We start from the raw sequence: 14,577 nt of genomic DNA, 5'->3' as shown, positions 1-14,577 counted from the left end.
GCCCACTGAAGGAGTGCAGCCAAGCCAATATGCTGATCTCAACCCAGCGGTATCGAATTTGAACCTCCAACTCCAGAACTTTGAGAGAATACATTTCTGCTGTTTTAGATCACCATGTTTGTGGCAAATTGTTACATCAGCCATAGTAAATTAATATGGCTGGGAAGGTATGAGAATTCATGGTTTTCTACATAAAGTTCACAGCATAGTGATGACTTCGTAATCAATAAATGTTATTATTATTGAAAATTTTTTTTCAAGAAAGCTTCCAACATGAAAGGCAAACTAAATACAGAAAAAATAATTTTTTAAACAATGATTAATATCATATAGCTAAGGGAAGAAACCTCATCTACACAAGAACAGCATGATTCAAAGAAAAGAATCGATAACAAAGAAATAATTCCTGATAACTAAAAACACAAAACATTTTTTAAATAAGAAAAAACTTATAAAAAGGGCTTTCCCCATAATTAAAACAAGAGACAAAAAAGAAGATAATATCAGGTCCAACATCTAACTACCATTACTGCTAAGAAAAGAAATGAGAGAACATTTATCAAAACAATGGAAAAGGTCTAAAAATGAAAAAGAAAAATTCATTTTCCATAAAATGATGTGCAGGTATTGCCTTGGTAAAATGAAAACAGATTTAAAACATTGGACCTAAAATCACCAAGTGGAGCATTACATGGAGATTTGGTTTGGAAAAAAAAAAAGCAAACAAAAAGACACCCAGACTTTGTGGCCTCCCTAATGATTCTCAGCCATCTCAAAGATTTGGAAGTAGAAGCTATGAAAATGGACAAAACAGAGTGGTCAATAATGTTACCATTAAGCTCAGATTGAAGAAAATTTCAAAATAAACAAGCAATCTGGTGGGGGGGCAGCAATTTTAGAAGGCTTCTAAAATCACAATGGGAATACATAAAGGTAGAAGACAGTTGATACAATAGACTTAAAAATGGTTCAAGGTTGATGTAGAAAAATATCAGAAAAGGAGAAAGAATCATACATAATAATAAAGCCCATGCATAAAATATGTGATTAAGGGATTGACATTATCTTAAATGTATTCTACATCACCTATAACGAGTATCATTTTGAAAAGTTCACTAAATTATTATTTACATGACCGTGATCAGATGCCACTAATAAAATAAACAATGATCCATGCACATGGAAAAAAAAAAGATGAAATAAATGGAGATTAGGCTAAAGACCCTTATTACCAACCATAGAAACAATAAAGGGACAACAAAGTGTTATAATTTAGTTCATTTAATTGACTTGACAATGGTAGTCAGCACTATTTCCTAAAGGCTGTGTATGCTTTATCTCGTTTAATTCTTAAAGTAACATTTTGGTTAGTTTCTAAAAAGATGCAATACTTCCATTCTACATAAGCAACTAAGGTAAGTCAGCAAGATGGGAAACAGGGGCCATTTTGGACATGAGTACATCAGGCTTGCTTTACCAGTACCGAATTTTGAAAATTACATGCAAATATAAAGCATGCATTTGCTATTTAAGTATCTAAAGGGTTTTAAATTATATTGCATTCCAAAAGTACCTTGTGCCAGGCATGGTAGTGCATGACTTTCATTTCATGAGGTTCTGGAAGCTGAGGCAGGAGGATCCCAAGTTAAAAGCCAGTCTCAGCAATTCACTGCAGCCCTAAGCAACTTAGTGAGGCCTTATCTCAAAATAAAGAGGGCTGAGGATATGGCTATGTGGTTAAGTGCCTCTGGGTTCAATCCCAAGTACATCCTCCCCCACCAGATTACTTTCATGTTACTCCTTGCATTTACTTTGTTTCCTGACTAAACCCTAGGCATTGAAAATACAAATGCAGAAGAATTTAAAACAATGAATACCCAAAAGAGAGAATGACTTTTTATAAGCTGTCAAATTTGCCAATTTGTTATTATCAAAATTTGCTAATCTCCATTACTTCTTTTAATTTTCCCTTTTGAAAAACTAAAACAAGGTATTTACTACTAATTGAGCAACAAAAATACCAAATCAGCCCTTATATTTTATATTTCCTATTAAAAGACACTGACATAAAACTTCAATTCTCAGAGATCTGTTTTTTTTTTTTTAATAGCTCTTAACTATATAATTAGAAGTCTATAGTTTGCCAAATAACTCTTTGCACAGTAAGGTAAAATATTAAAATTTTCAAATAAGTAAAAATTCTTTGAAATTTTTAGTTTCCCTAAATAAAAGGAATTATTTTTTAATTATCACCTCACCATCCTATTTTAGGCTCTAAAACTTGCACAGCTTCTCAAAATGTAAATTACTGCCAAGTATGAAATTGTTAAGCAACAGTTAATTTTGGATTTAAAATATACATGACATCTACAGACATTAAGGCTAAGAAAGTCTGTAGATTAGATACAATGAATAAAGTCTATAACTAATTCCTCAAATTTGATCAATGTACTGTGGTTATTTTAGAGCATTATTTATAAATGTCCTTTTTTGTAAGAAATGCACACCAAGGTACTAGAGGTTGTAAGTGATTCTCAAAATAAATACACAGATAAAGCATGAGAGAAATATATACACACATATATACAAATGCAGATGTGTGTATGTATGTGAGTGTGTATCCATATACACACATGGGCAGAAACAATAAGGATAAGCAAAAGTCAAATGTTACTATTTCAGTATCTGAATTAAAAGTACATGGATATTCTTCGTACTATTATCGCAACTTTTCTGGAAGTCTCAAATGAGGTCAGAACAGGTAAAAATAAAAAGTTAAAAGAAAAATATGTTAAATTCCTCCTTGAATTTTCTTTTATCACATCATTAGCATCTTAGGCAGAAGTGGTGATGAGAAGTAGAATAAAACAAGACAGTGCAGAAATACTCACTAGGTGGAAACCTGAGAACTGCATGACTGCCATATTCTGAAAAGAAAAAAATCTTCACATGAAAAGAAGAATCCTAACTAGCAGAAACAATGAACACAGAAATCCTTTATGGCTATTGGAAAAGAAAGCTACAGAGGCCCAACCCTTTCTGGTGGAAGGGGATATATTATTCCAAGGCCCTCCAATCTAGATTTACAATATGTACCACTTTATGAAAAAGATCCTGAAAGGCAGTACTTTTAAAATGAATAATCATTGTTTATTTCTAAAGTGCACAAAAAGCAAAAACCAATGTACTAATCAAAGGAGGTTATGAAACAATTTTAAAACAAGACGCTCTGATGACTAGAATAATTTTCATAAAAACAACAAAACAAAAAGGTGCACAAAATTCAACACAATCACTGGTTCAGATGAGGAATTCCACCTCATGTCCTCACTGGCAGTCTGCAGTCCCACAAAAGAAGAACAAAACGGGGCTGAGAATAACAATAATCAGGTGGTCCCTTTATGGGGTGACAACATTCAAGGAGGAAGCCTACCTCAGACTAAAGTGACAAGCACTGACTTCACTGAAAACAAAACAAAACAGAAAAACAGCCTTTGGAATAGTCCTTTAGGACCGAAGACTGCATGTTTCTAAACTAGCAAAAAAAAAAAAAGGTATTCTGTGAAGAAAGTCACAGAAAGGGGAAAGAGCCGAAACCCTATTTGGCCAGAGAAAGAGATTACACATGAAGATAGGAAATAGAAAAGGGGACTGCAGGCTGCAGGTTCATAGAGAGGCCAGGCCCAGAGAGCCTTCCATGACAGGTGTTCGGGAGTTTGTGGCTCTCTCAGTAGACAAGTGGGAGCCATTCAAAGGTCTTAAACAAACAGTGCTAAACGAATGATGCATAAAATAAATGTGAGTGCAGAACCTAATTATGTAAATTCTAATGGGAAACAAATGACAGATCTCTTTTTAAAAGGTGTAAAATCATTTTAAGTTAGAAATGTGGGCATGAGGAGATTTAGTCCTGTGACATCCATTTCAATAACCATTTATTAGCTTTATTTTTATAAGTGAAATGGGTCTCAGGTCAGACAAGACAGTCACAGGACTTTGAGGACTTAGAATAACAGAGCTGTATCAGGAAATCTTGACATTCCTATTATTTCAGAAGCAATGAAAATCCTTGGCAAAATTATGTTAGATGATACTGGTCTGCTTAGGCCAATTTTTTGACAGGCACTCTTGACATTGAGCAATGTCAATACCCTGCAGAAAACCCTTTTGCTGAAGAGCTTGAAGATAATCAGTTGCAAAAAGACCATCACCAAAATAAAATGGAGAGCACAGCCTAAGTAACTCTCAAGACTCAGCTATAAAACATCTAGAGGTTGAAGTGTAAGTAAAGGTGGGTGGACAGGTGTTATGAAGACGTGTAAGTGAAGTGGGTGGACAGGTCAGAGGTGTTGATCGTTATTTCCATTCAATGGTGATATCTACATTAGAAATGAATGAAAAACATTAATGTGGGATTTACCCAAACACAGATAAAGGAATCCAGAGGCTACCTATTTAAGTTTTACTATGGCATGATATGATACATGTTCTAGTCAGGCACCATGGCTGTCAACCGTAGCCCAAAGGACAACACATCTAAACTGAAGGCCACTGGAAGCCAGAAGCAGCTGTTTACATGTAGGCCTTCCTTACTCCTTCTCCATCTTGTATTATCATCATCCCCAACACATCCACGTGCCCCGCACTGTTCTACTCATTCAGCACACACTGACTCACTGCAGCTGCAAAACAACTTTATTAAGTCCCTCCTGTTACTATGACCCTTTCCACAGGCATCTAAAAGAGTTAATCTGCTTTCCCAAGGTCACATGAATACCTAGCTTCAGAGCCAGGGCAGAACCCAAGCAGCTGGGTCCTGGAAGCTACAATCTTAACCACTGCCCAAAATGCCTCCCTGTGCCTGTTATATGGTTTGAACCATACATGTCTATTTTTAAAATGTAGTAAGGTAGGGAAGAAGCCATGCCTTCTAAAACAGATGTGCACAATAAATCTGAGGTAGGTAGGGCAAAATTGTTATTTTACAAAACCATGAAGTTGTTTCTTAATGAAAAATTTCCTAAAATGTTGGTATGCAGAATCCACTGAAATTAAAAACACACAATAGGAATCCTTTTCATTTAAATAAATATGTTTTGGCCTTGGAAAATCATTTTTAAACCATATGGCCTACATTGTTCATAGAATAAAATATCTTCAAAACGCCTCAATGTTAATCTTTAAATTACATATAAACAGGCTAAAATACAGTTTCTGTTAAACCACACCAATCACTTTATTTAAAAAATCTTTATATTCCCTACTTGAGGAACTGTTTGTAATTATAGTGGCTGAGAATAGCAGAGTCTACATTTCATACTGAACTTTACTAACCAATGTTGACTAAAATAAGAATACTATTGTATTATCATTTCAAATGAAAATACATGTGTATTCATTTGTTCATAAAATAAACCTTATTAATATTAAACACACACACAAAAAAATTTAGATTAAGAACTTGTCAATAACTGTCTTATGGGTTAGAACCTGGCCATGGCAACAAGAAGTGCACCACATAAGACTCCTTAAGTACGGAGTGCTTTACCTGCTAGAAATCACATCTTCACATTCTATCCATTTCGGGGGAAGAAGAAGTGAGGAATGAGGAGGAACATGAGACAGAATATATGTTCAGTACTAACTGAATGACCTGTAGGAAGTCCAAACTGCAGAAGGAGATGACATGGTGACGATGAAAAACATAAGGACTTAAGAAAGATGAGAAGCCATGGAACAAGGAGGGTTAGGCAAAGCAGCAGCAGCCGCAGCAACTATTTTGCACTTCACTAAGGTCATTCTGGATGCAGGATCCTGTATTCAATGTTTCCCACATGGTATGAAAATTATTTGTATTTGTAGAAACGCCAACCATTTTGTTTTTAAAAGTAAGCAATTTGTAAACAAGTCAAGGCAAGTTACCAAGGTAGGGGGCAATACATGGTTGGGAGGAAAAACATGGAAAACAAATCCAGGATTCTGTTATTTCAGCTTTGTACATCGGTTTAACAAGAGCTATCAATCTTTCTTTTCATGAACACCAAACAAAGAAGGAAGAAATACAGATTTGTCTTCATACCCAGGAGCTAGAACTCCAAATCCTGAAAACCTGAACTGACAATCTGAAGCCTCTGTAGTTCCCGAAGGACCGCATGCGTTTTATTCCAGACTTTTGTCTTCATTTCTAATCATTTTGCCTTACGGCTGTTTTGACAAGTACTGATGGAGTGGCGTCGTCCAGGTGCTTGCCTTTCAGAGGCAAGGGTGACAACCACACTTTAATCTCTAAATCTTTCCAAATAACTCATTTTTTCCATAAAGCTGGTGTTCAATAGCAGTGATATTACTGCAGAATCTTGAGAGGCAAAAAAAACCAAACTCAAAACTCTCATATTTCTTGATAGTTCAACTTTTTCTTCTTCACTTTTAAGATCTTTCTGAACCAAATGTGTATCTTTTTATTCAGCTGTTGCCCCTTATCCATGGGAAGTGGAGATACAATCCAAGACTCTCAGTGGCTGCCTGAAACTGCAGCTAGCACTGAAGTCTATGTATATGTCTTTTTCTACAAATACATACTATGATAAAGTCAAAGTTATAAATTAGTACTGTAAGAAATTAATAATGACTAGCAATAAAATAGAGCCATTACAATTATATGCTAAAATAAAAATTGAAAACATGTAGTGTTTCTTTCTGGGATTTTTCTATTCAACATTGTTGGACCATAATAGTCTTCAGGTAGCTGAAATACCCCTGTGAAACCACAGGTACTATCGAAAACAAAATATTAACATATGACTTGCCCTTTTACACAGCTAGTGATTTGCTAAAGAAATGGTCATTCATTCAACAAATATTTATCACATGGCTATTCCTATGTGTCAGCCTTGTAATAGAACATCGCTAATTCTGAGCAAGCCAGGAAACACCAATGCCTCGCCAAGGTTTCACCATAAAGAGCTGAAGACAGGGTTATCTTCCTGTGATAAGAGCCATGGAGGAAATGTGTGGCACCCATGAAAGACAAGGGCTGGCAATGGAAGGACACTTCAGGGGGGTAATAAGGGACCTCACTACATAGGTGGCAATGAGTTGATCCTTGAAAGGCGAGGAGCCACATGGGGAAGTGGCGTTTTTGCAGAACAAATGAAATTTGTAAAGGGGCAGCTGGGGCAGGAATGGATGCAGCCGTAAGGAACAGAAAGGAAATGAGCACGGCCAGGCATAGGAGCACAGAGCTGCATGCCAGAAGACAGAGAAAATGGGTACGACAAGGTCTTCCAGGTCATAGCAAGGAACAAGGTTACAGTCTGACATGGGAAACTAATGAATGTCCTTGGGCAACTGAATTACAGTATCCAATGTCCATTGTGGGAGATACTAATCTGCTTCTCAAGGAAAGGTTTGGAAGAAATCTAGGGAAGACAGAGGGAGACACAATGGAGGGCACTGTAGTGTAGGCAGGACAGGATGGTGATGAGCTTCAGTGATGTCAACGGAGGTTCTATTTTGAGTTTGAAAATATAGAACTGGCTGATAAATTGGATCGAAGAAGAGAATCCAAGAATACCTTGCCAGGAAATTACTTTCAAGTAAACCCACTACTGACCTGTTACATAGCTAAAATATAAGAGCTTATTTTCATATTACATTTAGAAAAAAATGTTCCAAATAGGAAAATATCTCTAACTAAATTACACAATAGTCCGCCATCCATATACGTGTTTGCAAGATCCACGTATTCAACAAACTATGGACCAAAAATATTTAAAAAGATCATTGTATCTTACTGAACATGTACAGACTATTTTCCTTGCCATTATTCCCTAAACTATAAAATATTTATTTACATACCACTTCCATGTATTACATATTATAAATAATCTAGAGATGATTTAAAATATATGGGAAGAGGTAAATAAGTTATATACAAATACTCTGCCTCTTTATATATGGGGTTTGAATAGTCCTAGCATTCATGAAGGTTCTGGAACAAATCCCCCAGAGACACCGAGGGCCAACTGTACAGAGAATATACCGTTTCCCATTTTTTTTGAAATAAACTTTAACGAAAAAGTCAATAGTTAATTTATAAAAAATGAAAGTTTAGTTACAACTGTTTAAAACATAAATGTAGTACTCAAGTCAATTAAAAAAGTTTCGAGAAAATATTAAAACAAACTGATAAGCTTATAAATATACTTTGGCATGTATAATGCATATACTATATGCTTATGATAGGTTACAAAGCTTTAAGAAAAAATACTGTATTTCAAATCCCCTTTTTGATCTTTATATAAATAAAGTGATTTGAAGAATGAGTCTAAGATCCCCTGGTACTTAGAAGAAACATTCTGGAAATGTGAATTTATTGACAAGTATATTATTTGGCATATTCAATTCTTTTAACAATTGTTATAGTCACGTCTACAAGTTGTCCAAGTACTTTTAACCTTTCTGGGTGGTTCTGGACTACTTAATGATGAAATACTGACAGGAAAAATAGAAGATTTTTAAAGGCTCTGTAAAATTTGTCACGTATTATCGATTAGGCTGAGTAAGGGAAAACAATAAAAAAATCAATTGCTGAAAGAACCCAAAACATCTAAATTCAATTGATAAAAATGCTTTTCCATCTGACTACCCCCTAGCTGTCACACTGTGTGTGATTAGGCTAAAATGTTACAATAATAATTATGACACACTCAGGTGTATAATTCTGCTTCATGCTGAGCTCCTTGGTTTTTCATGTGAAGACTGGCATAACATCAACCATTTCCCAGACTTTCTATGAGGATGACCTGTAATGAATGCAAAGTGCCTACAACAGTGCCTTAGATACCATACATGCTCACATACTGTCTTCAGAAAAATCTGAGTACAGATAATCCTAATATAATCTGCTTTGGATATGACTTCCAATTTTATTTTTTTTAATAAAATTAAGCATACCTAAAGTAGAAATCAGAAATGCAAAAGTGTTCCAAAATATGAAGCATTTTGGGCACTTATGCAATACTCAAAAAGTTTAGAATTCTGGAGCATTTCTGACTGTGAAGATTAGGATTAAGGATGCTTAACCAGGAAAGTCAATGCAAATATTCCCAAGTTTGAGAAACTCTGAAATCTGAAATCTAAAACACTTCCGGTCCCAAGTATTTCCAAAAGGGAATACTCAACCGGTAAAGAATTTATACTGCAGTAGTAACTTCAAATGCACAAGTATCAGGATTAACACTGTAAAGTGAGTTTCTCATCCTGTTGTTCCTTGAATTGAGTAACAGCTGAACTGCACCATCTAGGGATGGTTAGGATGCTGAACCAATCAAAGCCCACCTTCAATTGTCCTATTTAGCCTAATCTTCTTGCACTTTCTTTGTTCCAGGAAGACAGTTGTCATATTTTTATGACTCTATTTCTCAAATTAGTTCCAATGTACGTAGCGTCAGCATGAGGCCAGTGTCTTAGTCATCTTTATATTCACAATGTCTAGCATATTCCTGGATAAAGTTGCTGGGTAAAGGAACGAATGCCCAGTGACTCTGCTCATCAAATTCCCCAAACTGAGAATATGATTTTAAATCAAATTGATTCCAATAATTTCTTGGAAACTATGCTTAGGTTTTATTTTACTTAAACGTACTCATATTTCTAATCACAACAAATTTAACTACTCCTGTCAGTCAGTACTCTGACTGAATGTATGCCAACCTGAGCATGCCTATCCTGAAGATCCAAAGTCCAAAACCTTTTGAGCATGAGATGATGCTTCAAGTAGAAAATTCCATTCCATGAAACTTTGTTTCATGCTCAAAATTATTGAATAAATTGTATAAAACTACCTTTAGGCTTGGTGTTTAGACTTAGAGCCCATGCCCAGATATTTCATTATAGATATGATCTATTCCAAAATCCAAAAAAGTCTGGAATCTAATCCAAAACACTTTTGGTCCCAAGTATTTCAGATAAGAGAGATTCAAACCATAATGAAAAATGCAAACACATAGGAAGAACTGGCAAGTTATCTATATTACCTCACCAATTGGGTATCCCTAAGGGCAAGGTTTGAGTATCAGAAACAGATTTCGATGGCTCATAAGGTAGAAACCAGTGAATTCTGTTGAGAATTCACTCTGCATTCCAAACCAGTGGTAAGTCCCTGTTGCAATACATGAAATAATATCTGTGCCTGGAAGCATTTATAAATCCTTAAAAATCTCTCTCTACTGTAAGATGAAATCTAACATCTTAAGGGGAAAAAATCAAAATTTAAACCTAATTGTTTTGATAATGGAATAAAGTTTTATCCAGTAACAAAATCTAAGAGGAGCAGAAAAGATACCTTCAAGCAGTTTTTTCTCTGAAGAGACTTTAGAAGCAGCAGCAGGAGCCTGATACAAGAAGTCACAGAGGAACACGGACTGGGTGGCATCTTGATTTAACCCACCCTCGGAATGAATGTCATGTTGAGGGAAATCTAGAAAAATTAAAGAAACAATACCTTGGAAATCCAAAATGCAAACAACTTCCCTTTGTTTATGAATATTTAGATGAGTTTTGAGCTAGAAGAAAAATGACTTCAAATTTACCCCTGAATAAATGCAGAGCAATTTATTTTACTTTGCATAAAATTTGCAAATAAGCACTTAAGTCATACTTGTTATTCATATATGAAAAATCGGATTTAATTTTGGTGAAAATGATTATGTGGGATTAACTATTTTAACATCTCAACTTAGATGTTTCCTAAATATTTCAAAATAAATATACGTAACTCTAAACTTCTGATCATCTCCCCAAGTTATTCTTTCTCTTGGCACCATCTTCTAGTCGTACATAAGTCAAACACTTCATCCTTGATTTCTCCTCTCCTTCACTTCCCAGAGCTTTTCATCTCACATTTATGAGATTAAAAAAAATACATTTCCTCAACTTTTGCTTGAAATGGTATAACAGAATATTTTGGTAATTATAATTTTCTTCCTTCTGATTTTTTTATTTTTTAAGTTGAGAAATAACGAGATTTGTGCTTTCATCCTTTAAGGGATGCATCAGAAGAAAGTGGGTTAATTTAGGGTAAGGGACAAACCTGAGAATTTGTTATGATAGAGAAATTCCATTTGCAGACTCTGCCCAGCCTTCTTGGCCAGGAGATAGGGGGTGCTATGTACGGGGTCTCCAGTCGCACACATGACATCAGCTCCACTGAACAGTAAAGCCATCGTTTCCAGCACGTCTGGTTTCACCACAGCAGCACACAGAGCCTAGCCATGAAAAGATAATATACCTTTTAAGGGAAGTAAATATGATGCTACTTATTACAATGAATGAAAGTCTCACTATTCATTTATGAGATGAAGTTTTTATTCAGTGTTCCCTGAGGCAGCTAATAATAACTAAGCTCTGAATTAGGCAATAGGCACAAAATGCCTGCTTTGTATGGATTTAAATTACAACCTAAGACCTCTGCATCTCAGTTTGCTCCTTTGTTGCTGTGATTTTCTCCTTCCAAATCTTCCCATCCATCATAGCTGCTTTGGAAGACATTTTTATGCCTACCTATTCTATTGTGGTTGACAATAAGAAAATTCAAAACCTTTCAAATGTAATAATGAAGTAGCCACTAAATGTTCCACCATATGAATGTTATTAATATATTTTTCCTAGCCTAATTAGAAGCTGTAGAATATTTAAACTATTATTGTGCTTTGGGAATTTGAAAGATAAGGGCAAAGCAAATTCAGTATCTTTTTGCGGGAGGGCAAGGGATAGGAGGAGGAAGAACAGTAAACAGTAACCAAGAGGCAATAAAACATTATTGGTGCATGTTATAACATGCAGTCAAATATTCATACTGTGGCACCCTGATTCCACCTGAATGTGCAGCTTCAAACCACAGCTTCACCTCCTCCCTTATGGGCTCATCTGGAGGGATCACTTGTGGATCTGCCCTCCATGATGTGAGCTCAGAACAATGTTGCAGCGGCTGCTCCGTGAGAAGGGTAGGTGCACAGAAAAGAAGTTCTAGACGCATTCACAGTTGCTGGCCCAAAGGGTTGACTATTCAAAAAATACTTATCTTTTCAAACCTGGTCTAGTTGACCTCTAGAACTCCCCTCCCATTAGGATCAGAAAGCCTGCACTCTTACACTCAATTTTGTACTAATTTGCTAGGTGTCCTTGAGCAAGGCCTGTCTCTCTGGGTCTTACTTTCTTCTTTCCTGCAAAAAGGCACAGGAAAGAAACAATGGCTATCACCCTTTCTCCTCTGACAGCCTCTATGCCTCCTCCACTTAGTCACATTTCCTCTCTTCCTGCCAGTCTTTCCCTTCAGAGCACACTGTGTATTTATCCTGTATTTATTAGAATCTAGCTGTTTATGGACACTTTCCCCTATTTGACTGCCATTGCCATAAATAAAAACAGCACATCTATTTGTTGACACAAACATATCCCCAGCACCAGAGTACTCACCAATTTGCAAGTGCACAATAAATAACCAATAGCGTAATTGTTTTAAAATTATTCACTCACACTAAAATGGCACTCATTAAGAATCCATTGTAGAGGTAAGTTCCAATAGGTAAACTTCCCTAAAAATATTTAAGAGGAATATAGTTGCTAGCCCTCACTCAAAACCAATACTAGTGTGTTAATTCATGGCAACTTCTCACTTGAGTATGTCAATTATCACTGACAAGATTCACATTACCATTTAAGTAGAGAAAAGAATGGGGGGAAGGAAAGTCTTTGTTCTCCAAACTCACCAATTACCTTACAAAACTCACAATTTACACTTTATGTTGTAGAACTCTGGCATACAGAATTAGATTAAATACAATACTAGGTTTATGATGCCTTATTATTCCATGAATGTCCAGTGTAATGTTCAGTTATTGCAATAGTCTAATTAGCACTCATGAAGACACTATGCAAAGCAATATCAAATATTCATAAAAACCTACATCTAACTATTCAGTTCCAAACCTCTTGTCCAATCTCCCAGGTTTGGGCCCACCTCAGGAATCCATGTTGAATCTTTCATTACTCGCTTTTTTTTTTTTTTTTTGGTTCCAGGGATTGAACTCAGGGTCACTTAACCACTGAGCTGTACTCTCAGCCCCCACCCAGCCCCTTTTTAAACATTTTTAGTTATAAATGGACACAATACCTTTATTTTATTTGTTCATTTTTTATGTGGTGCTCAGGATCGAACCCAGTGCCTCACATGTGCTAGGCTACAACTCCAGCACTCCCCAGATCTTTTATTCCCCCCCAAATCCTTTCTTAATGTTTTATATTGAGAAAGGGTCTCACTAAGTCCTTAGGGCCTCACTAAATTGCTAAGATTGGTCTCAACCTTGCTATCCTCCTGCTTCAGCCTCCTGAGTGGTATGCGGGGTGGTAGTGTGCACCACCACCCTGGGAAAATCTTTCATTCTTTATGAGCTCTTACTTTAAAATTAGTTCATGAACTCACTTTACTAATACCAAAGATACACAAAAAACAACTTGCTTTAGGAATACTGAATCAATAGAATAATAGCATAAGTCAATTGTATAGCTAACCTTTTATATGTGGACAATGGTCTTTATTTTGTAAATGTATAGCATATGATACTTACCCCTAAGATCCTTACCCAACAAGCATTACCATTAAAAACAGTAGAGAAGTGAATACCATGGAATGATCATCTGAACACTTATGAAAACAGGTATATAAAGGTATAGGTATATCCTGTAAATGCCTATACACAGAAAAGTCTCCTAACACATAAGAGATGAAGCAGCAATTTAAAACCTAAGAAGGGGTGGGAGCTACTTAACGAAGCCCTCTGCCTTAATATTTTCACCAAAAGACCAAATGAGTAGCATGAAATCAGCATGAAAGGATACAGAATCCCTAGGCCACAGCAAACAAGACTCCAAATCAATGGCACTGAGCAAATCAGAGCTGGAAATAAAAAGTTGAGTGATGGGGACTGGGGTTGTGGCTCAGCAGTAGTGCGCTCACCTAGCAAATTTGAGGCCCTGGGTTTGATCCTCAGCACCACATAAAAATAAATAAATAAAGATATTGTGTCCAACTACAACTAAAAAATAAATATTTAAAAAAGTGGAGTGATCAGTGATACAATAGCAAGATAAAAAGTATAGCACAGCTAGGCACAGAGGTGCACATCCTTAAACCCAGCAACCCGGGAAACTGAGGCATGAGGATCAAAAGTTCAAGGCCAGTCACAGCTACTAAGTGAGATCCTGTCTCAAGATAAAAAATAAAATGGGCTAAAAATATAGCTCCATGGTACAGTGGTCTGGGTTCAAAACCTAGTACCCCCAGCATAAAAGTATATCGTAATCTCTGAAAAACAGAAAGAGCTGTCAAAGTTTAAAGATTCTGGGGAAGATTTGAGTTAAGTGGAAACAGTCATGGAAGAAATGTCCCTCCCCTCTTGGTAACGAATCTTCAAGTAAAACAGTGGAGAAACATTCTCACAAAATAATCGTAAATAAAACCATAATTGCATCAAGTAGTACAATTTTTTTTTTTTTTTTTTTTTAATCAAGAAGCTT

At 36.0% G+C, this 14,577-nt stretch overlaps 1 protein-coding gene across 2 annotated transcripts in view; it reads right to left on the bottom strand.

Moving 5' to 3' along the window:
• The window catches only part of Arap2 (ArfGAP with RhoGAP domain, ankyrin repeat and PH domain 2), a 185,735-nt gene that overhangs the window by 89,531 nt on the left and 81,627 nt on the right, over positions 1 to 14,577 (bottom strand). For both annotated transcript variants that reach the window (XM_046423700.2, XM_046423699.2), the window contains exons 13-14: positions 11,093 to 11,267; positions 10,346 to 10,480 (exon numbers count right to left, since the gene is read on the bottom strand). In XM_046423700.2, coding sequence (XP_046279656.1) covers positions 10,346 to 10,480; positions 11,093 to 11,267 — 310 coding nt within the window. The remainder of the gene's footprint in view (positions 1 to 10,345; positions 10,481 to 11,092; positions 11,268 to 14,577) is intronic.

The sequence above is a fragment of the Marmota monax genome, unplaced genomic scaffold (assembly GCF_021218885.2).
Source record: "Marmota monax isolate L192 unplaced genomic scaffold, Marmota_monax_Labrador192_F-V1.1 WCK01_AAM20220418_F8-fsc00009, whole genome shotgun sequence".
Taxonomy (NCBI): Eukaryota; Metazoa; Chordata; class Mammalia; order Rodentia; family Sciuridae; genus Marmota; species Marmota monax.
The sequence above is the reverse complement of the archived record's forward strand: the minus strand, read 5'-3'. Positions and strand labels throughout refer to the sequence as shown.